The sequence below is a fragment of the Doryrhamphus excisus genome, linkage group LG11 (assembly GCF_037039965.1).
Source record: "Doryrhamphus excisus strain RoL-2023G ecotype Guam linkage group LG11, RoL_Dexc_Guam_v1.1, whole genome shotgun sequence".
NCBI lineage: Eukaryota > Metazoa > Chordata > Actinopteri > Syngnathiformes > Syngnathidae > Doryrhamphus > Doryrhamphus excisus.
Window position 1 is genome coordinate 6,951,476 of NC_136367.1, and position 22,064 is coordinate 6,973,539.

At 45.6% G+C, this 22,064-nt stretch overlaps 2 protein-coding genes across 4 annotated transcripts; one reads left to right on the plus strand and one right to left on the minus strand.

Moving 5' to 3' along the window:
- The first annotated feature begins 373 nt into the window (after window positions 1–373).
- On the plus strand, window positions 374–14,197 carry gtf3c2 (general transcription factor IIIC, polypeptide 2, beta). 3 transcript variants are annotated; one of them, XM_058089300.2, is made up of 21 exons: window positions 374–452; window positions 575–688; window positions 2,065–2,167; window positions 2,241–2,745; window positions 4,740–4,873; window positions 5,055–5,248; window positions 5,330–5,412; window positions 5,478–5,555; window positions 5,626–5,724; window positions 6,715–6,942; window positions 7,035–7,146; window positions 7,227–7,350; window positions 9,644–9,675; window positions 9,769–9,898; window positions 9,975–10,119; window positions 10,661–10,822; window positions 10,892–10,970; window positions 11,865–11,993; window positions 12,108–12,299; window positions 12,512–12,610; window positions 13,632–14,197. In XM_058089300.2, exons 3-21 carry the CDS (start codon window positions 2,128–2,130, stop codon window positions 13,806–13,808), a joined length of 2,742 nt encoding a protein of 913 aa, XP_057945283.2. In that variant the 5' UTR covers window positions 374–452; window positions 575–688; window positions 2,065–2,127; the 3' UTR covers window positions 13,809–14,197. The 3 variants fall into 3 exon arrangements, with proteins under 3 accessions (XP_057945283.2, XP_057945273.2, XP_057945298.2); XM_058089290.2 differs by having other exon boundaries at window positions 405–688; XM_058089315.2 differs by having other exon boundaries at window positions 405–688; window positions 7,227–7,338.
- Window positions 14,198–14,380: 183 nt separating this feature from the next.
- On the minus strand, window positions 14,381–21,092 carry slc30a2 (solute carrier family 30 member 2). Its single transcript, XM_058076685.2, has 8 exons — window positions 20,865–21,092; window positions 18,221–18,432; window positions 17,998–18,144; window positions 17,562–17,715; window positions 17,263–17,485; window positions 16,863–16,968; window positions 16,649–16,783; window positions 14,381–16,307 (listed from the first exon to the last, which is right to left on the minus strand). Exons 1-8 carry the CDS (start codon window positions 20,945–20,947, stop codon window positions 16,162–16,164), a joined length of 1,206 nt encoding a protein of 401 aa, XP_057932668.2. The 5' UTR covers window positions 20,948–21,092; the 3' UTR covers window positions 14,381–16,161.
- Between the last annotated feature and the right edge of the window lie 972 nt (window positions 21,093–22,064).

Consider the following 22,064-nt stretch of genomic DNA (forward strand, 5'->3'; position numbering starts at 1 on the left):
TGCAATATCTGATCAACCTCCATGTGCAATATTAAGGGCTCTAAATGCAATATACAAAGTTCTATGTGAAGTATTTCTATAATGCCTCATATTAACTCATTAGCAAGATCTCAGTGTATAGACTGGTCATATATCTCATCTCTTTTCATATTATCTACATACTGTATTGTATATAACTCTGGGAAAAACTGTTGATTTTGTTAATACTTGGGTTGTTTATATTGTTTATTTTTCTATATTGTGTATTTTGTACTGCTTAACTGACTCTGTACTCTTGCTGCTGTGCAATACAAATTTCCCCACTGAGGGACGAATAAAGGCATATTTTAACCTTAATCTTAATATAGCAGCCACATAGCAGGTAACGACCGCAGTTCCCCCATATGCCGTTAGGGGGCAATGTGAGCCGGCTTGGCTGGAACATTAACATGGCCGACTGATGTAAGCGCAGCGTGAGTTTCAGCCCCAACAAGTGCTTCATATTTCTCCCGACAAGCGGAAATGTAGCATTTCTTGGCAGAAAAAAAACAAATGGGGTTGTTTTTTAAGACTTTTTGATGTTCACACGAGACAGGTCAGTTCACCGGCTTGCGGACTCGATCCTGCATGGCCGGATCCGATCATCGTGGACTCTGTACGCGGGTTGTCAGCCTTCGCCACCAAAAAGGAGTAGTCGGTGATTCACACGGTGAGCTTTTAACCGTGTTGCCATGTTCGCCGTTTCTGATGTCAGTTATGATTATGCGCCACTTTCAAAAGTATCCGAGATGTAGTTATTTCATGGCGTGCCAGCGTCTGCAGTCTAGTTAGCATTAGCCGTGCGGGGTGTTAGCCTACTAGCAGCACGAGACGGCATGGAGTGCAACTTCGAAACAAAAATAAATATCACTAGCGGGTGTTTGCTGTTGAAAAGTACTGCCGAATAAAGGAACGTATCCATCTTACTCTTATTAGCTGCACATGACATCTTGTAGACGACATAACTAAGTAGAGGACGTACGGAAGCGTGGAAATGTCAGATAGTTCAACCATGTTTGGTTTGTTCGCCCGATCACATGACAAAGCAATATCCTCTTTACCGTAGTGTGGTTCGTTTAAAGCAGGGGGCTCAAACTCAATTTACTTTACTTAGGGGCCACTGGAGTTAGGGTCTGGGCGAGACTGGGCCGCATCAGGTTTTCAAAAAACAAAAACAAAAAAACGCATTTATTAAAAACAGAAAAATGAATAAACTTTGCTTTGGTTTCGATTTTCTACAATAAAAGCTCTGATAAAACACTCAACTGTTCTCAAATATCTTAATTTTTATTTTTCTGCACAAAATAAGATGAAAAATAAATAAACAAATCAAGAATAAAGAAAACCAATCAACCAGTAATGAATAAATATAATAATAATAAAACGGCAAATAATAAAAACTTAAGAAACCACATATAGTTGGTGGGTAGACAAATTATTTTTTTCAGATTAAAATGAACAAAGCATTATTAGAGCCCTGTAGACATGACAAAACACGACTATAGTCACATTTATACTCTTTTTATTTACAACATATTGCGCAACTGCAGGGTCTTGAGACACATGCTAACTCGCAAACTAGAGAGCTAGCGACCTAAACGGTAGCCTTCAAGTTATTTCCTTTAAACTTAAATAGCCAAAAACTTACCACTTCCACACGGATAGGGAGGATAACTATTAACAGTTATTTAACCTTTAACATGAACATTAATCAAACGTAATCATTTTTTCTGGGTACATGATACCATACAGCATCCATATCAAACTTGCGCGGGCCGCACTAACATTAAACTTTCATATCAAGGCGGGGGCCTCAAACTAGTGTCCTGTGGGCCACATTTGGCCCACGGGCCGCATGTTTGAGACCCCTGGTTTAAAGTTATATCCCAAACAAACTCTGGCTCTGTGTAAAAAGAGACACGGAAAGACATTGAAATAAAAGAATACTATATCAGTCAATATTGATATGGCATGAATGCACAGAAGGTATCATTTGTTACATTTGTCAACCCAATATGTTCTACTAATTCACAACGTTTTTTTCAGAGCATCACAAAGCCCCAGTGAGAAGAAATATCTTCTCCACATGTGGCGACGTCTGACAAGATCATGAAAGAAACGGCGCCGACAGATGCTGATGACCCCCCAGGTTTGATTCTTTGAGTCTCACCTGTACAGCCAATCAGAAGATGATTAGAACGATGGCGTGACTTCTCTTACAGGTCCAGAGACGCCATCCAAGCCCTCCTTTGATTTGGCACCCACCTCCAAAGGTCGGCAGCGCAGGAAAAACCCCAAATATTCCGACTATGACACCGGGGACACGGACACGCATGAGACGCAAAGTGATGACAAAAACGCTGAGACAAAGAGGCTGGGAAACGAGGCGACGCCTCGAAAGACGCCTGCCAAGCGAGGACGGCCGAAGAAGGTCCCCCAGCCGAGCGTGAACGAGGAAGCAGTGTCTCAGGTGTCTAACGGGGAAACGTCAACGAAAAAGACCCCTGGTGCAAAAGGGACGCCTTCAAGCAAAACTCCAGCTAAAGCTAACGTTACCGACGCCTCTCCTGTGGCGGGGGACTCCGTGGCGAATGGGACGCCAAAGCCTAAGAGGAAGTACACGAAGAAGCAGGTAGTCAAGGCCGAGCCAGTCGCACGTGAGAAGAGCCCAGACGTACCCGAGGAGGTGGAACCAGGAGGACGCCGCAGGAGGAGCGCTGCTAAAATGTGAGTCACGTGACACCCGTGCTGCCTGGATTTTGGTCTTGCTTGGTCCCTCAAGAAACTTCTACAGCAGCAAACTGGCGCCCCCTTTTGGTTGCTTTTTAAAGATACAGTCATCACTAATAATCATCCCAAATATACATTTTTAGAGAGAATAATTCTAGTTTTGAATTGACATAATTATAAATGAAGAATGCATGGAAGTTGTAGTTGATGTTTCCTAGCTTTGTTTCTTATTACATCACTTTCTTTGGCCCCATGGCGGGTTATTTAGTCGTCTCATTCTCATAAAGTGAGTCAGGTAGTTTGTTCCGTGCAATATTGTAAAGATATTGAAATAGTTGGGGGAGAAACAGCTGTAATTTTACCTGGATAAATCAAAATATTACAGTTTTTCTCGATTGTTTAAACACATTTTCTGAAAGGATGCCTCATATTCTCAGAACTCTACACACAAATCCAAAAATCAGTCACACATTTCTGAAAACCCCTCAATTCTCCTGCAAAATGAAACTTTACATCCAAAACAGTCTTCATTCTTCTCAAAATGGTGTTTTGTCTCCAAATGAGGCACACAAACCACTATATGAACAAACATTTATATGAACCAGTTGAACACTGATGTGCTCAGTGTAAAACACTGGGATTACATCATATTCATCATGACTCGAGCCTTTTTGTGTTCAGTGTGACACTTCTTGCAAAATGTTTTAGAATAGTTTTTTGGTATTTTTTTGACTCAGAACACAAAATTACACAGAAATATATATTTTTATTTTTCACAGAAAAACAATCTACGAAGTGTTCATCACAGCCAACACAAAGTTCCACATACAGCGGTCTGCATCTAAATGTATACAGCTTCAGTTCAAGAAATAATAAACAAAAAATCAATCAATAACAAGGCAAAAGCCTATGCTGCATCACGTCTTCTGTTTGGGTCAGGCCACAGCACCTCATCTACATCACATGCAAGGTTTTCTCTGGCCAAGCAGCGGGGGAAATATTGGCTAGCATGGCCAATCCAGCCATGGAAAGCATCCGCTGGAATCTCTCCACATGCATCTTCCATAGCTTGGAGAAGGGGATTGGGTGTTTGTGGATTTCTGACCCTTTGCCCAGCCTCCCTCATTGTTAGACCGCTAATTGTAAAAATGTGTGCCAGGTGTTTACCCATGTGATGAGTCAGTGTGAATAATAGGAATATTCATTTGACTGTTTTGAGTGGCATTGTGTTCTTTGTGAAAACAAGAAGTTTACTTCATGAAAATTGTGCCAAAACTCAGAGAATTGTGTGTAGTGTTTTGAAAAACGTGTGTTGTAGATCTGCAGTCTGAGTGTAAAGCAGGAATTGTGCTTATAGTTTAGCAGACTTGGTTCATGGAGTTGGTGCATTGGTTACATGTTGTGGTCATTGGGTCTCAGGCCTCACAAATTGGGTGTAAACAATCAAGAAAAACTGTAGTCTTCTCAGTCTCATAAAGTGAGTCAGGTAGTTTGTTCCGTGCAATATTGTAAAGATATTGAAATAGTTGGGGGAGAAACAGCTGTAATTTAACCTGGATAAAGTCAAAATATTAAGAGATGGAAGTTGTATACTAATGAGGAAAAAAGTTGAGATTTTATGATAATAAGCTCCTAATATTATGTGGGAAAATACCATAATAACATCATTTTAGTAGCATAGAGTTTAATTATTAAATTAAAAAAATATATATTTTTATTCTATATTAAAATTATAATAAAAATATAAAGTTTGGACAGTTAGGTTGGGAAAAAAGTTGTAATATTGTGTGAATAAAGTGATAATATTGGAAGGAGAAAGTTGAAAAGCCTTTGTGTAATAGTTGACCAATAACTAACAATGTATCTCCTCTCCTAATGGAAGCATTATATTTTTAGAATATGTCAGAGACCAAAAAGGGTGAAAAAAAAGGCCCAAAAATGGCCCCCGGGTCGCAGTCCTCCGCAGCTAATGTTTTGTTCCACGCTGCCAGGGCGATGAAGTTCCTCCACGCGATGGCTGAAGAGGAGAGCAGTCATTCCGCTGAAGGTCCCCAAGCCAGCAGCGACTCCATTCCCAAAACAGCAGAAGTGGCAAGCAGGAACATAAGTTCTCAAGGTGGAAAAGGTACTAGCTGGAACCTCCACGCTCTTCCACTTCCTTCTTCCTGCCATGTGTCATATGTCATGTCCTGTCATGTTTCTTCCATCCTCATGATCTTTTTTGGCATAAAATTGCTCTGAAGTTGGTCTTGAATGAGTTAACAAGAGATCGCCTGTCGTCCCTCGTGTGGCAATGTCATCTCAAGGGCGCAGAGGTCGCAAGAGAAAGTACTCCGACAGTGACGGTGCAGATGACCAAGACTTTGTTCCGGATATGGAGGAGGAGGAAGTGGCCAATGAGGAGGAGGAAGAGGAGGAGGAGGCGGCGGAGGAGGATGACGACGAGGATGTGGAGGCGGCAGACTCGGATTCAAACTACAAAAGAAGCTACAGCAGCAGCGTCAGTCTCTCTCAGTGTAGACTTGACACGAGCAGGACTGAGATCCTGCACCACAATGAACCTTCATGTTCTCTCCTGCAGGCCTCAGGCACCAAACTGGAGAAGAAAATGGCTGGCGGCATGATGAAGACCATTTTGGAGGCCTTCCACACCTTCAAGAAATTGTAAGTTATTGCGGAAAAAAACAGCTCTCCCACCTTCTAGAGGGCGACTGTGATCTGTTTTGTAGCCGTGAGGAGCACCACAAGAGCTGGCTGTTCTCAGAGTGGATCCCCTCCTCCAGGGCCTGGACCCCGGTGCCACAAAGGTGCCACCTTTCAACTTTAACCTCCACAGTTATAAATGACTTGTGTGAATGACCCGTAACGTCTGTGCAGTGAAGTGGAGACCTATCTCCCCCAGGAGCACCAATCAGCTGCTTTCCGGGTGTCCAGGGAAGGTTGCAAAGAGGAGGAGCCTCTGCAGAGACTCGGCAGGTCAGACCACAAAAAGTCACAAAATATGGAGATGCATGTTTTAAAGGGGACCGACTGTGCTTATTTTTGACCCTTTGTATTGGACTTGTATTGGACTTCTATAGAGCAGCGACACGCAATAACCCACACAGAAAGCTTTCTAGAGCTTTCTATGCCTTGAAAATCCTGTGGTACAGAATAAGGAAGACAATCCACGATGACTTGACGTATATTCACCCTCAGGATTTATTCTTCCTCTCAGAACAATAACAACACTTCAGATCTCATAAGATGACTACACCAACAGTTGGCCATTTGTTTCCAGCATTATTGGTTAAACAAACATTTGAACAGCTAAACATTTGTGATGTTAAGACATTGTCTTTACATGTCAATCTAGTGACAATTTCCACAGCCAATGTATACATTTCACATATCTTTAGTACAATACTATCAGTAACATACATTAAGGACTGCTAGCATTAGCTGTTAGCCATTTCACATGTGCTCAAATGCTCTACAAAACATTTATAACAAACCACTTTGCAGTCAGCTGTTTACTTTAGCAACTTTCTACACTCTTTACAGTCGTTTGCATAAATTATTTCAACTTTATACTAACCTATGGTACAGAATAAGGAAGACAATCCACGATGACTTGATGTAGTATATTTACCCTCAGGATTTATTCTTCCTCTGTCGTTTTGTCACCTACTCTATACCACCATCGCTGCTAACACCCCCTAGTGGACCTTGCGGTATTACACCCAAACGCCAACAATGGAAGTTTGGTTATTTTAGACACAAACATATAAAAATAGTAGGGAGTCTTTTTTTCTTTTACAACTGAATTTTATATGTATGACATGAACTATTACTACTCTTAAATGCTCTAACCATATTTATACATTTTAAACTGTTTTTTAAAACCATGTTACCTTATCTTTTATGTACCTTACACTATGCAACTCTTGTTTCCATGGTATTTACATATTCGGTCCTGATCCTCAGGTTCCAAGCAGGACCTCCTCACCAGGACTACTGGGACATGCATCTGAACGCAGGCGGGCCGGTGTGGGCCATGGAGTGGTGCCCAACCCCCGACGGGGCCGTGGTGTCCCAGTACTTGGCTGTGGCCTGCCACAGAAACATGGATGACCAGCACTACCTCCACAAAAACTACACCGGACCCGCCCTGGTGCAGGTGTGGGACCTGGGCAGGCTGGAGTACAACAGCAGGTGACCGTTGTCCTCCATTCTTATCAGCTGTATAAAAGACAGCCAATCACTTCTTCTGTTCTTTCCCTGTGCACCCCCCACTCCCCCTACAGGCCCACCTCACAGCCCGGCCTGGCTTACGGCCTGGTCCTGGACAAGGGTTGCATCTGGAACCTGAAGTGGTGTCCCTCAGGGGCCTGGGAGATGCCCTCCACCAGGAAAGAGGTAACGGTACCGATTGAAGATGGAACTTAATGATGTGGACCTTGTGTGGACTGTGGTCATGTTGTCATGAACTCCTGAAGGCTCCTCTCCTGCCCAGACTGGGTCTTCTGGCAGTGGCCACCTCCACTGCCGTGGTCACCATCTACAGTCTGCCCCATCCTGAAGCTCTGAACACCAGCCAGAACCTCCCGGGTAAGCCTTCTGGTAAGAATATTTGGAAGCAGTTTTTACTTAAATCAAACTTTCATTAACAACATAGGCAACATTATGTTGTTGTACATCTGTTGGCCAGCAGAGGGCAGCCTATCCAAGCTGTCTTTGGGCGGGAGGCGGGTCCACCCTGGACTGGCAGCCAATGGCAATCAATGGCAACAACCATTCACACTCACATTCATAGCTGTGGACAATGTGGAGTTACCAGGTTTTTGGAATGTGGAATGTGGGAGAGATGTTAAGCAGGGATTTGAACCCAGGTCTTTGAGATCTCCTGACGTTGTGGCCGACATGCTAACCACTGGTACACCTTGCGGCCCTCATTGGATCCCCCCAGGAAGCAGCGGGTATATAAAAAGCCTGATAAAGTCTTGACGTTCCACTTCCTTCTCCCCTCCCCCTCGCAGCCAGGGCGTCACGGCCTTTAGTTTCTATTTTATTTCCTCGGCGGGGGTCATTGAGCGACTCCATCAGCTCGCCGCATCCAAGCATAGCTGCAAGTTATGAGCTAGACTCTTTAAAGCACACACAGCTGCAGGAAGTACCCTCAGCCAGGGTTTTATGGTGGATTCATACGCTTGGCTCCTTTTATACCTCCACATGTTTGGGACGTCCACATCAGCGCAAAGGTCACAAGGGTTTTTTGTTCATTTTTTTAAAGGTCAGGCTTCTAATCAACTGCATTCTGCTGACACACTTGAACGCACCACAAAGACATATAAGAGGACTGTGTAGGAGGCGGAGTTAGCCAAGTTGTTAATTTATGATTGAATATTAGTTTTTTTCAGTCCTCTCATAGTTGAATACAGCCTATTAGTAGTCCCAATAAATGCATGACTGAGCACATTGTACTTATTATTGGCCCAAATGAAGCATGTCCAAGCATGAAAATGGCTAAATGATGAAATTAAATGAAGTAGAACACAAAGGCGACGCAGAAGAAGTATTCTAACTGTCAATGTACCATCCAGTACTACAATGTACTACAAACACACTCCTCACTAAGGGTCCTTCCTTAGGGAACACATTTACTGTGACACTGCATCAGCAGCAGGTTTTTTTTTTACGTCCGACATGGCTCACTTACTCTTATTCGGTCGACTAACCGAGCGGTTAGCATAGGCCACACAGCCAGGAGCCCTGGGTTTGAATCTCCGCTTGGGCATCTTCATGTGGCGTTTGCATGTTCTCCTCGTACGTGCGTGGGTTTTCTCTGGGTACTCCGGTTTCCTTCCCCGTCCCAATAACATACATGTTTCTGTTGACACAAAGGGGGCATACTTAAGCCGGGAATCGAACACAGGCCACATCCTTAACCACACAACCAACACTTCCTTAGTCAGCAAGTGTGGTCACATGATGCTCATCAGCTACTGGTCTTGGCTTTATGGAGCCGACAGAGGATGTGAGAAGGTCCTTAAAGCAGATGCGTTTGCCCCCCCCTCCCCTTTGCCCCCCCCCCCCCCCCCCCCGAGCTCTAACATGGCATCTTGTTGGCTTCAGATAATTGTAAATGATGGTGTCTCCTGAATGAGGGGATGAGTGTGAAAGAGATAACGAGGGTGAGGCGGAGGGCCGACGTGTCTACCAAAGGGGGGGGGGGGGGCAGGGGAGTTTAAAAAGACAAAAGATGTGAGACAAGGATCTATAATTGAAATGACAAAGAAGATGCATCGCAGGGCCGGTTGTTGGCGCTGGAAGCCACGAACGCGACACGGCTCATCTTTCCATCCTGTCAATCATGGCTCACTTCCTGTTATCCACAACACGCTTTTTCTGTTTTCACTTAAAACGTTGTATGAGCGTATAAACCTTAAGGGGTTCTTTTCAGACCTGAGAGTACCAGCACTGGACTTCTTGGATTTTTATAACGGAGGTGATGGAAAAAAGCATCTTGTAGTACCAGGTTGTGCCACAAGGGGCTGAAGCAGGACATTTGGTTGTTGCTCAGACTAAGTACAGCAATAGCAATGCCTGCACTGGAGAGAACGGTCAGCCCACCAACCAAGGTTCTCTGAAGTCCAACATGAGCCTGCTAGCCTTCTCGTTGAACGGATCGGGGCATTGGTCTGATCTGCTTTCAACCAGTCGTCTCAGATGAGAAACAAAGAGGTGACCCCTGTTCACCGGGACCCCTCCCCGGGGTTTACATTGGTTCTCTTGAAAGACACGTAAAAGGTGGTGTGATAATTTGAGCTGACACTTAGCATCTTTAGCCTACATGTGTTAGCAGCCAACGAGGTAGTCGGCCATGACGCTAACGTCACTAAATGTTACTTTGCAGGTGACAGCGACCAGCGTGGGTCCATTTACAAGGTGGGGGTCTTCGCTCTTGAGACGTTCGTGCTGTCCTTGAAGGTCTTCAAGTCAACGTTTGCTTACCCCCCCCACACACACACACATACACAGCCAGATCCTGTTCTCAGACTTAAGCTGGGCTCCTTGAAATTACTTCGTCTGGATGAGAGTGGGCAAGTTCTGTCCATGGATTGGCTGCCCGTTCAACCGCACGACGTCATCGCCGTCGGGTTCTATGATGGTGCCGTCCGCTTTTCTTCTTTCAGTATTGAGTGTGTGTGTGTTGCTGGTCTAATGCGTCTGTTTCTTCCTTAAAGGTGTTGTGGGTCTTTGGGACCTGAACACAAAGTCGGCGTTGTTGCGTGTTCAGGGGTCACATGACTCCGTCACCTTGCTGCCATACAAATGCTTCCTGGCTCACGACCACGCCGTGCGCGCTCTGGCTTTCTGTCATGCCAACAGGTAGAGTCTTCTTCCAGAATTACAAATAACGATGAAAGCTGCTGCGTTGAACGGACCGTCGCAAGACTGCATCAGCGCAGGGCAGACCAGTGTCTGAGGAGAGCGAAGGAAACCATGAGCAAGGAGGAAACAAAAAGCAAAACGACCAAAGAGAAACCATTAGGCAGCTCCCATGGAGCAGGAGAGTGGTGTCACAGCAAGGCGTGACAACTACTTCATCAGTTATTATTACTGTATTACATCATCATTAAGTCTGTTGAATATTGAACTAATGTACGGAAATTGATACAAAGTGGATGATGGGTGGGATTCAATACGCGGCGCTTCTTCCTACTCCTTCTTGAATTCTCCTTTCAAGGTGAATTCAACCATTAGCATAACCAAAATAGGTATTTCCCATGACATGCTTTGTTAGCTAGCTCCTATTAACTCCTTTTCTCACGCTAGAATGCACAGAAAAGGGAAATAAATAGCAGTACGTAGCAGTTTGAGGAGGGCCTTGACACGTAGGTGATGATGTACTTCCCCTCTTCCTCTGAAGAGATCTTTTAGCGACTGCGGGGGAGGACCGCCTCTTGAAGACGTGGGACCTGAGGAGGCTTTACGGGCCAGTCACGGTCCAGAAACGCTCTGTGCCCAATGAGATCTACTGGCCCATAAATTCAGCAGGACTCCTTTCGGCCCAGGAGAGCGCCTACGCAGCGTAAGACACGGTACTACTCGGTATGTGCACGGTATCGTCGAGGTCTCATCACATCCTGGTCTTCTCCAGAACCTTCTCCCAAGGAGTGCATTACGTTGACCACAAGATGCGCGCCTACTTTGCAGTCCCCAGGATGACCACAATGTGGGTGAGTCTATTTCTAGCTCAGCAGCAGCTCTCTAGTTCTACTTCTTGAACAACCTTAACCTGGTACCTTAGTGGGGGTACGTTAGTAGGGACACCTTAGTGGTACCTTAGTGGGGGTACATTAGTAGGGGTACCTTAGTAGTACCTTAGTGGGAGTACCTTAGTGGGGGTACATTAGTAGGGGTACCTTAGTGGTACCTTAGTGGGAGTACCTTAGTTGGGGTACCTTAGTGGTACCTTAGTAGGGGTACCCTAGGGGTACCTTAGTAGTACCTTAGTGGGGGCACCTTAGTGGGGTTACCTTAGTAGGGGCACCTTAGTGGGGCTACCTTAGTAGTACCTTAGTAGGGGTACTTTAGTAGTACCTTAGTTGGGGTACGTTAGGGGCATCTTAGCAGCACCTTAGTAGGGGCACCTTAGTAGTACCTTAGTAGGGGTACTTTATTAGTGGTAACTTAGTAGTACCTTAGTAGGAGCACCTTATTAGTAGAACCTTAGTCGGGGTACCTTAGTAGAACCTTAGTCGGGGTACCTTAGTAGTACCTTAGTAGGGGCACCTTAGTAGTACCTTAGTAGGGGAACATTATTAGTACCTTATTAGGGGCACCTTAGTAGGGGCACCTTATTAGTGGTACCTTAGTAGGAGAACCTTATTAGTACCTTCGTAGGGGCACCTTAGTAGTACCTTAGTAGGGGCACCTTATTAGTGGTACCTTAGTAGGGGAACCTTATTAGTACCTTAGTAGGGGCACCTTAGTAGTACCTTAGTAGGGGTACCTTATTAGTGGTACCTTAGTAGTACCTCAGTAGGGGTTGGCCGTCAGAGGGCCGCCAGTTTGGACTTCTCTTCGTCTTCCAACGCTTCTCTTCTGATGCTTTGCCGTTTGTCCTGCAGTCCATCGCTTACTCTGATTGGCTGAACAGTATGGTGACATCAGACGTGTTGGGTGAGGTCATTTTCGCAGCCTTACCTTCAAGTATTTCCACATTTCAGTACATCAAACGGCCCATCGACAGAAGATTTGTAAGTTCTTACCCTCCTTCTTGTTTTGCATTTGCCTTCTGAGCATTAAAATAATAATAACAATATCACCCGCATTTAAAGCCTGTCATTTAATGCCTGTCTCTGTGTTGTCAGCCCATCTACTTCACCACCCTGGAGCCTCATGAGGACACTGGAGAGGAGCAGGAGCAGGAGCAGGATGGGCCGGTGGAGAAGAACAATGAGGAGGCAGAGGGAGGAAGCGACAGCAAGGTTCCTCCTCGAGGGCTTGAGACCTACAGAGAGGCTGAGAAGAAGTTCTACCTTCATCACACCGACAGCAACATGGTGGGTACAGGAGATCCTTCTGGAAGAGACTATTTTTTACTCAGACCAAATGCAGGAGGCGTGTCCTTTATTTACTCCATACTCCTTCCTGAGGGTTTATATGTTTGTCACACGTCAATGTTTCAAATCAAACAAATGCAGTTTTTAATCCCAACCTTCTGTTGTCTAAAAGCCGTCAAAGTGTCTTTACTTTGGTTTTGGTGTGCTTGCAGGTTTTAGGCAGGAAGGGACGTCTGTGGAAGCAAATGCAAGCCAGCGAGCTGAAGAGCAGGATCAACATGGACCACATGCCGCTGGCCGCACTGCACAAGGTACACACACACACACACACACACACACACACGCTGATAAGATCCACAAGGAGTGATGATGCTGAGGGGTGTGATGGACCGAGAGCCTCTCCTCCTCCTGGCGTGAGGGCGGGGGCGGGGGCCATAAAGGGGTGTGGATGTAATGATGTGTAAAATGAGAAAAATGTCGCCCTCAGTGGAAGAAGCTAGCCAGATGGAGAGCAGCCACGGAGGCTCTGAAGTGTTTAATTTTTGAAGGGAGACAAAACACTCTAGGCTTTTTTGGCTGGCGAGGAAGAGGGGGTCAGGGTGGGGGGGGGTCGGGGGTTGAGACAGTGGATTTATTTCCAGCGGTGAGGCAATCAGTGTTTGTTATTATTGAGGGCGATCCAACAAATGACATCTATAGTTTGCTGTTTTTTACATATTACCTTCACGCTTAGCGGCACGGCGGTCTAGTGGTTAGCGCGCAGACCTCACAGCTAGGAAACAAGGGCTCAATTCCACCCTCGGCCATCTCTGTGTGGAGTTTGCATGTTCTCCCCGTGCATGCGTGGGTTTTCTCCGGGTACTCCGGTTTCCTCCCACATTCCAAAAACATGCTAGGTTAGGTCACTCCAAATTGTCCATAGGTATGAATGTGAGTGTGAATGGTTGTTTGTCTATATGTGCCCTGTGATTGGCTGGCCACCAGTCCAGGGTGTACCCCGCCTCTCGCCCAAAGACAGCTGGGATAGGCTCCAGCACCCCCGCGACCCTCGTGAGGAAAAAGCGGTAGAAAATGAATGAATGAATGAACCTTCATGCTTACACAGCAGGTGGGGGTGGGGGTGGGGGTTGGAAGGGGGGGGTGCACGGACGATGAACTGAATGTCCATCTAGGTGCTTCTTGCTTGGTCACCATGGAAACAGTTCAAGTTAGCCTTTAGTTAGCTTTAGCACATTTTCTCTCTTGTTTGGAAGAAATGTCCACACGGTGCGTATCGGTCATCAATCAGCTACCACGCCAATGACGACCCCCCGTTCCCCCTGTCCCCCTCAGGTGCGTCTGAGCCCCAACATGAGCTGCCACACCTGGCTGGCGTCGGCGGGCCAGAGCGGTTTGATCCGCCTCAACTGTCTGAGGCACATCAACAGCCCCGATATCAACGCCGCCATCCGCAAGTCCCGGGCCCAGTTTGATGCCCGTCACCGCCCCTGCAAGGACGCCCCTGCGTGACCCCCGCTGTTAGCATGGGCATGCTAGCTGGAGGAGGACTTTACAATCAACTCAAGGAGAGACATTTGTTTTTGTGGGATTCTGATGTTAAAACTGGAAGTTGATTATTCTTTTCATCAAGTCAGGCCACGGCTGCAGAAAAACTGAATTTGATCTTTTTTTAATCTTTTTTTTAACAGCGGTCCTTCAATGCTGATGTTACCAATGATTCACGGTGTGTTTGTAGCCGTCAGTGAACGTAACGCTGTCACACTCGGTCAACAGGAATACATCATGAGCTCATAAATATGTGTACAATGTACAACACCTACCTTGTGTACAGAACCTTTCTTCTTTTGGAGAGATGTTATTTGTAGTTGATGAAATGAATAAATAAAGATGACGGAATTGAACAGTAATGTTTATCCCAAATCCATCATTTATCCTGCCCTGTGATTGGCTGGCCACCAGTCCAGGGTGTACCCCGCTTCTCGCCCGAAGAGCTGGGATAGGCTCCGGCATACCCGCGACCCCAGTGAGGATAAGCGGCACACGGCTCATTATTTAAGTCGACCGATTCCGAGTCAGTCCACCATCTTTTATTTGCAAGTTTACAAAAAAGTCACGTAACATCACACAAAGACAGCGTTTGAATATTTCCACAGACGACAAGAAACACGGAGCATTCTCAGACATGGAAAAGCACACATTGCTCATTGTGACATTCCCAATATTTACGCAAGGTTCCTCCTCCGCTTGGCGCTACAGCACGATAAACACTCACAGCGGACAAGCATGCAAGCACTTGGACCACAAGCAGCCGAGGATCTACACGCCATCCTTCAGAGTGGTTTCACTTCTTGTTCCACGCACACGGAAGATGGGGGTGATGTGGACGACTTTACAACAGGACGGGCGCGTGCACGAATCCCAACTGAAGTGAATGTCTCCCAAATGACATGAACCGGAATTGAGGTTGCAAACAGGAAGTGGTATTGCAAAACAAATTCCCATTGATGATGATGATGATGACCGGGGGGGTACACACCTTTTCCAGCCATAGTAAAAGGTGACAGGATGCAAAGGCCACTTCCATAGGCTCCAGCATCCGCCCACGACCCACCTCGTAGAGGATGGATTGACTTCATATTTTGACTTTATTCTGCTTTTTCCATTTTTGTTGAACTTTAAAATTTCTTCTCATAATATTTTGAGTTAATATAATTATAATATTTATTTCCTCAACCACAAAAATGACAACTTTATTTTCTTATATAGTATGAATTTGGTACTTTTTTATATCGTGCTAAAAATCCTTTTCAGACTATTTTGAGGTCCAATACCAATCAATAGGAATAAAAACATTTATTTGACCAATTAAAAAAATACATATTTGCTATTTTTCTGTGTATGTACACTGGTACTTGTATCCTAAAGTGTCTTATTATTATATTATTATTATTATATCTCAATGATATTCCACAATTACCATGATGATGATGAAGATGGACTCCATCGGGTCATGCGTTCAGCTGTGACGACCACGTGATCCCCAACACAGAAAGACGGCACCACCACACCAACATGCTGCCACACGGCACCATCACACCAACATGCTGCCACACGGCGCCACCACACCAACATGCTGCCACGCGGCACCACCACACCAACATGCTGCCACACGGCACCGCCACACCAACATGCTGCCATGCGGCACCGTCACACCAACATGCTGCCATGCGGCACCGCCACACCAACATGCTGCCATGCGGCACCACCACACCAACATGCTGCCACACGGCACAACAAACACCGACTGCAAGCTTCAATTGCACTTGTGGACAAACGGCATCACGGAGCATCCGAGGCTTTTCTTCGTCACACACACCGGACACCCGACTTGGCAGCATCTCTGCCACCGAGCTCGTCAGAAGGTGTTCCTAATGAAGTGGCCAGTGTGTGTGTCGAATGTCAAATGGCCGAGCTGTGTCTTTGGTGATCCATCAGTGTGTTTTTGTTCAGGAGATGCAGCCCTTCTCCATGGACTCGACCATCATGATGAGGAGCTTCAAAGACGGCAGTGAGCTTGTCTGTCGTCCCGAGGACGCCTTCGGCAGTGACTTCGCCTGGCTGGACCCACTTCATCACACGCACCACATGTTCGGCATCCATGACTCCATCATGAAGGGGCGTGGCTTCATGTAAGGTGGTATGATGAGATCGGGCCGGGTGTGGCACTTAAGGTGGACCGGCGCCTCCCACGTGACGTGAATGCTTCTCTTTTTGGTTTTTGAGGGGAATGTTGGTGGACGCTCCGGGCCGGGCGCCTCCTGCGCTCTTCCCGGGGTGGGGGCGTGGCAACGTGGGGGGCGTGTCAGTCGCAGGGGTCCTGGCAGAGGCGGCAGTGCCTCATGTCGTCCGAGTAGCGCTCCACCTGGATGGTGACGCTGTGGAAGCCAAACTTGGTGTGGAGAAGCTCGCCGGCTTCCTGCAGGACCGACTGCGTGTCGGCATCCGAGTCTGGGGAGGCGGAGTCACATGGTCAGTATTTCTTACCACTTTTCATACTGAAAAATGAAAGGATGGGGGGGATCATGGAAAAAATACATTGTTCATTTAATTATTTTTGTGCGGAATAAATTAATTGAACAAAAAAGAACCCGTAGCAGCTGTACCATTACACTTTTTGTAAACTGCTCAATTGTGTCACCTTTTGTTACAAATGAATACACAAAAACGGAGGTAGACTCGACCAGGGGTGTCCAAAGTTGAACGGACATATATGCCGATCCAAAAAGAGCCGTGACTTTGGGCACCCCCGCTGTCCGTCTGCCGCTGATGCTTGCTGAGGTGATGTTTACCGACAGCGAGGTGGACGGAGACCAGCATCTGGCCCAGCGTGAGAGCCCAGAGGTGCAGCGAGTGAGCGGACCTGACGGCCTTCACGGACATCAGGACCTCCTTGACGGAATTGAACTCGATTCCTTTCGGTGAACCTGCAGGCAAACCGACACGAGTGAGTCTGACTTCTTCCCAGGCCGCACGCGAGCTTCCGTGTGTTTCCAAGATGGCCACCTTCCATGAGAATGCGGAAGACGTCCCTGAGGATGGTGATGGTGGTGCACAGGACGAAGACGGAGAACAGGAAGGTGCAGATGGGGTCCGCCACTTTGTACTCGGGCTGCGGGGGGGAGGGAGACATCAACATCATGTTTCCTGTATCATATTAGCATTTTATATTATTAGCGTATTAGCATATTTTTTGCATTTCCTGTATAAAAGTGGTAGCATTTTAATTCCAGCAATGTTATTATTGTCATCATTTACTTCAATGCTAAATGAGATTAGAATCATTTTCTTGTATAATAAAAATACTTCTATTCAGGAAGTATGTTATTGTTATTGTTATTGTTAAGTATGTTATTGTTATCAATCAGAAGCGTCCAAGCCCGGCTGCTTTCGAGGACCGTCTGACCCGGAAGTAGATGATGATGGCCGCCACCATGACGCCGACGCTCTGCAGCAGGTCACCGACCACGTGGATGAAGGCGGCGCGCACGCTGGTGTTGCCGTGGGCGCCCAGGAGCGTGTGGGCGTGGCCATGAGAGGCGGGACTCTGAGCGGCGTCCTCGTCGATGTGCCGGTAGCCGCGGCCATGAGCGTGGAAGGTGGTGGAGTGATGGAGGATGTACGCCATGCTGCGGACAAAGTGGGCTTTGTCATTTCCCAAATAAAAATGGCCGCCCGCAATCCTTGCCTGGCTCTTTAACTCACACGATGTTGACGACCACGGCAAAGGCGGAGGTGACCAGCATCACGTGACCCTCGATCTCGTAGTCGTCGCGCACGATCCTCTCGATGGCCAGGTAGACCAGAACCCCCGTTACCATCCAGATGGACATGACGGACAGGAAGGCCCCCAGGATCTCTGCGGGCGCACAGCAAGGACATTTCATTAGGTACCCACGATGTCACATCCTGTCCAGACAACATTTATTGCAACACACACCATATGTCTTATTTAGGTTTGGAATGGCTTATTTTCTTGGATGGTATTGGCTAACAGGGACTATAGGGCTGCTATGTCATATCTAGAGGGCTCTAATAATGATAAAAATGTATTTAGAATTTTATTTCTATCCAACGCTACTTTGATGAAATTCACCCGCTATAAACGAGGAATGACTGTACTCTATTGTGGGGGTCTCACCTGATCTGTGCCAGCCAAAGTTCATGGTCTTGGTGGGCGGGCGGGAGGAGATCCAGAGGGAGAAGATGCTGACCATCATGCTGCCAAAGTCGGTCAGCAGGTGAGCCGCGTCCGTCATGATGGCCAGGCTGTGGGCCAGGTAGCCCCCTGTGTGGAGACACGGGTGGAGGTCAGCTCTGCTTCTTCTCCTTCCCGAGGTGGTCTGTGGAACCGCCGACGTTACCTACGACCTCTCCTATCATGAAGACCAGGCACACGGCTGAGGCGATGTAAAGTTTCTTCTTGGCCAGGAGCTTGTCCACGCCGTCCTCACGCGGCGAGGCCTTGGCGCGGTGGCAGTGGACGCCCACGGCGCGTTGAAGCTCCATGGCCCCCGACATGCCGCCATTCTTAAAGGGGAAGTCCGGGAACTGCTCAGCAGGGTCTGGAAAGGAGCTAGAGGTGGGCAAAGGTCAGTGAGGCACTGAAGAACATTGATGATAGGAAGCCTTTATACCCATAGGAAACATAAATAGTCCGTTCCAGGGTCAAACCGTGGCTTTAGAAGTGTATCGGCTATGTTTTCAGACACATTTTGACATCCCTAAATGTGACACAATTGTACTAAGAAGTGAAGCTGTCACATAATCAGACATTTTGAGTTAACAAGCTGATGCTAAGAATGAAAACCATCCTTGGAGCGTCTCTCTCTCTCTCCCTCTCTCCCTCTCTCTCTCTCACACAAACACACACACACAGATACCATGTGGGCGGGGGGGGGGGTGTCTGGGGGGCGGTCTTTCTCCAATGATGTGTCTAACGAGGTGGAAGAAACCTAATTTGGACTCACTTGAGATAACCACACACACACACACATTTCATGTCACACGCTTCATGTGTATAGACGCTGTCTACGATAACGCTTTATCACGCGCACACACACACACACACACACAGAGGGGAGGATGGTGTCCACTGCGTGAGGAAAAGCAGCAGAGTGGAAAAAGAGATTGTGTTCAATGACACCACTGGGACCAGGATCTCACACACACGCATAAATACTGTTTGAGGCCTTATAGTTACTTTCTGATAAAAGCACAAATATCCATATTATTATATTATTATATATTTTTTTTTATTTCCGGATCAGCTAAATTGCTTTCAAGGAAATGTGCACTTTTGGGGGGAATGTTGGCCATCACTCACAATCCTTATGCGGAAGAGGAGCATTCCATTACGTGTAGTCTTAGCTGTCTGTTTTTAGCTCTTTGTATAGCTTTAGAAAGAAGTGAAAGACATGTGTTCATAAATGAATACAGAGACAGCATCCAGCAGTAGCGCCCTGGACTTGGTTTTTCAGAGAGGTACGCCTCAAATAATTTGAAAAATAGTGATTGGGATAGATGTACTCTTTTACACATGACAAAATACTGAATATTGATATGTTGTTTTAGAAATATGTCCTAAATATATTATTATAATTATATTATCACAAAAAGACTTACATCCCAACTGACGATGGAAATATTCCTTTTATTTATTTTAGTGAATTCAGGTCTGGAACCAAATAAGCGGGGAATACTGATACTGATACTGCACAACTACTGTACTACAAAGCAGTACTAACGAGTTGGTTTGATGGCTGCTACAAGCCAATATGAAGAAAACACAATGAATGATTTCACTGTATTCTGACATGAACATATGCCTAATGTGACTGGCCTATAGGCATATATGCGGTGGTGCCTTCAGGTGCATTCTGGACATTAGAATCATGCAACAAACGCCGGTAAAGGGTACCAATAATAAGCTCGTGATAATAATATAATAAAAACAACAACAACAACAACATGCACTCCCAGCTGCAGGAAAAAAACCTGAAGGCAAACCGTAATCACGTGCACGCGCCACGCACGTCACAAATGATGCATGAAATCCCAAATGTTGAACCATATGCCCACACGCACACGCTGTCCCAAACTCGTTTTTTTTTAAAGGAAACCTACAGGATATTAATCACGCAGGTGGAATAAAATTATTTTGATTTAGGCCCATAATTATAAAAAAATACATTTATTTATCATTTACAACTTGAAAATATATAAAAATGTGGGCGTTATTATTTAACATTTACAATAAAATAATAAACATTAAATTCATATTTTCACCTTTAACACAAAAAATCTATTTGCGCCATTTTCCGATGACGTTTCAATAAATCATAGTGAAATGTTAGTTTTTTTAGGCCGCAACTTTATGAAAATCACATAATAATAATAAACGTAATAATAGATAATATAATATATAATATAACATCATCTGACATCAATGCTGACTTTGAAGGGGAATATTCATTTCATTATTTATTATGATTGTGTACTTTGTGTACTTTGCAGTGGTTGTGCGACGGCACTGCAGAGATGAAGATAATATTTTGTGTTGGACAAGATTTAAAAATGATCTTCTGAGTGCCTAATGAGTGACATGTCTATAATCTATAACCTATAATCTATAATTTATCATCTATTTGCCATAAATCACACTAAATACAAGCAAGGTCTTTTCCCTTTTCCTTCTTAATAAATGATTTTGTAATTTTCCTTCACAGGTAATGCAAATATGCTTATTTTTTCTTTTGAAATTGCTATTTTTGTTGGGTGCAAGCAGACGACATGTGCACGCGCGGAGGCAGCTTTGCTCAGTGAAGTGTCCATGCACGAGGACCTGCGCGCCATTTGTCACGCAGGCTGTCCACGAGCGAGCCATGCGTGGAAATGAATTTGCTCATTGGCATAAAACACTCTACCGCATGATAGCCGGGATTGAAGAACAAACGTGCACTTTTGTGTGCGTGTGTGTGCGTGCGTGCGCGCGTGTGTGTGTCCCACCTGTGCACGCGCTCACAGTACGTCCTGTGGCTCTTGTCGTGGATCAGCTGAGACTTCTCGGAACTTGCAGCCTTTACATCCATGGGGAAGAGGAGGTGATGGAGGTACGGAAGGATGTCCGGATGGTGCTGATACTGAGGAGGAGGAGGAGGAGCAAGAGGAGGAGGTGGAGGAGAAGGAGGAGGTCCACTCGGGTTCGGTGTCTGTGAAAAAGTGGAAGCAGGAAAAAAAGCTTCATTGCGGAGTTTGGAGGCAGCGGGAGGGAGGAGGGAGCTTGAAGTGTGAGGGAGGGTCTTCTCCCTCCTTTTTGTGTCAATTGGTCTCCAACATGCATGCAGCAACACCGCAGGCCACAAAAATCCACCCGAATGTCCCCGTTTTTTAATTTTGGAAAGGAACGGGATGGATTGAAATCATCATCAAGGCTTTTAATTTGGCTCACATTTTCCTGATTATGGAGCACTCCATTCCCCAAAATTGCAAATTAAGGAATTGAGGACTGCCGCACAAATGAACAATAAATAAATGACACATTTTTTATGTACAAAAAACTGTATATCAGTGGCGTTAGGCCTATTTTAGCGGGACTTCAGCCCCCCTAAAATGTTCTTAAGGCCCCCTAAATAATTTGATATATTTTATTGATTTAATTTTTTTTTTTACAAAAAATTTCTGACAAATTTCATATAATAGGGCAAAAGCAGGCTAATAAGTAAGTCAATAAGCAGGCTAATACTAGCCTACTACTAGTAGTAGTAGTAGCAGTGTAGATTGTATGTACTTGAGTAAATTTAATGGCGGCCTAAAACAACTGAGTATCTTTATCTGTCCAAAAGTGGGTTCTGGTTCCTTATTTGTTTTTTTGATTTTTTTTTGGATGTTGACTACATTCATTCATATCCTGTGCATCTCCACCCCCCCCCCCCACCCCCACGTCTTCAGAATCTAGTGACGTCCCTGCTGTATATGTTTATATTTGTTTTTATAGTGAAACTGTATCCGAATATGTCCACAGTTAAATATGTCCAAGTTGACCTAAATAAACTATACAGTAGGCTAACAATCCTCGTTGGAAGATGCTGCAATATGACTATATTATATTATGAAGATATTTGACTTCTTTCCCCGCACTGAGCATGACAACAACTGCACGGGTGAGATATGAAATATTGTTTTTAAGGCTGAGCGGCCAGCCAGGCA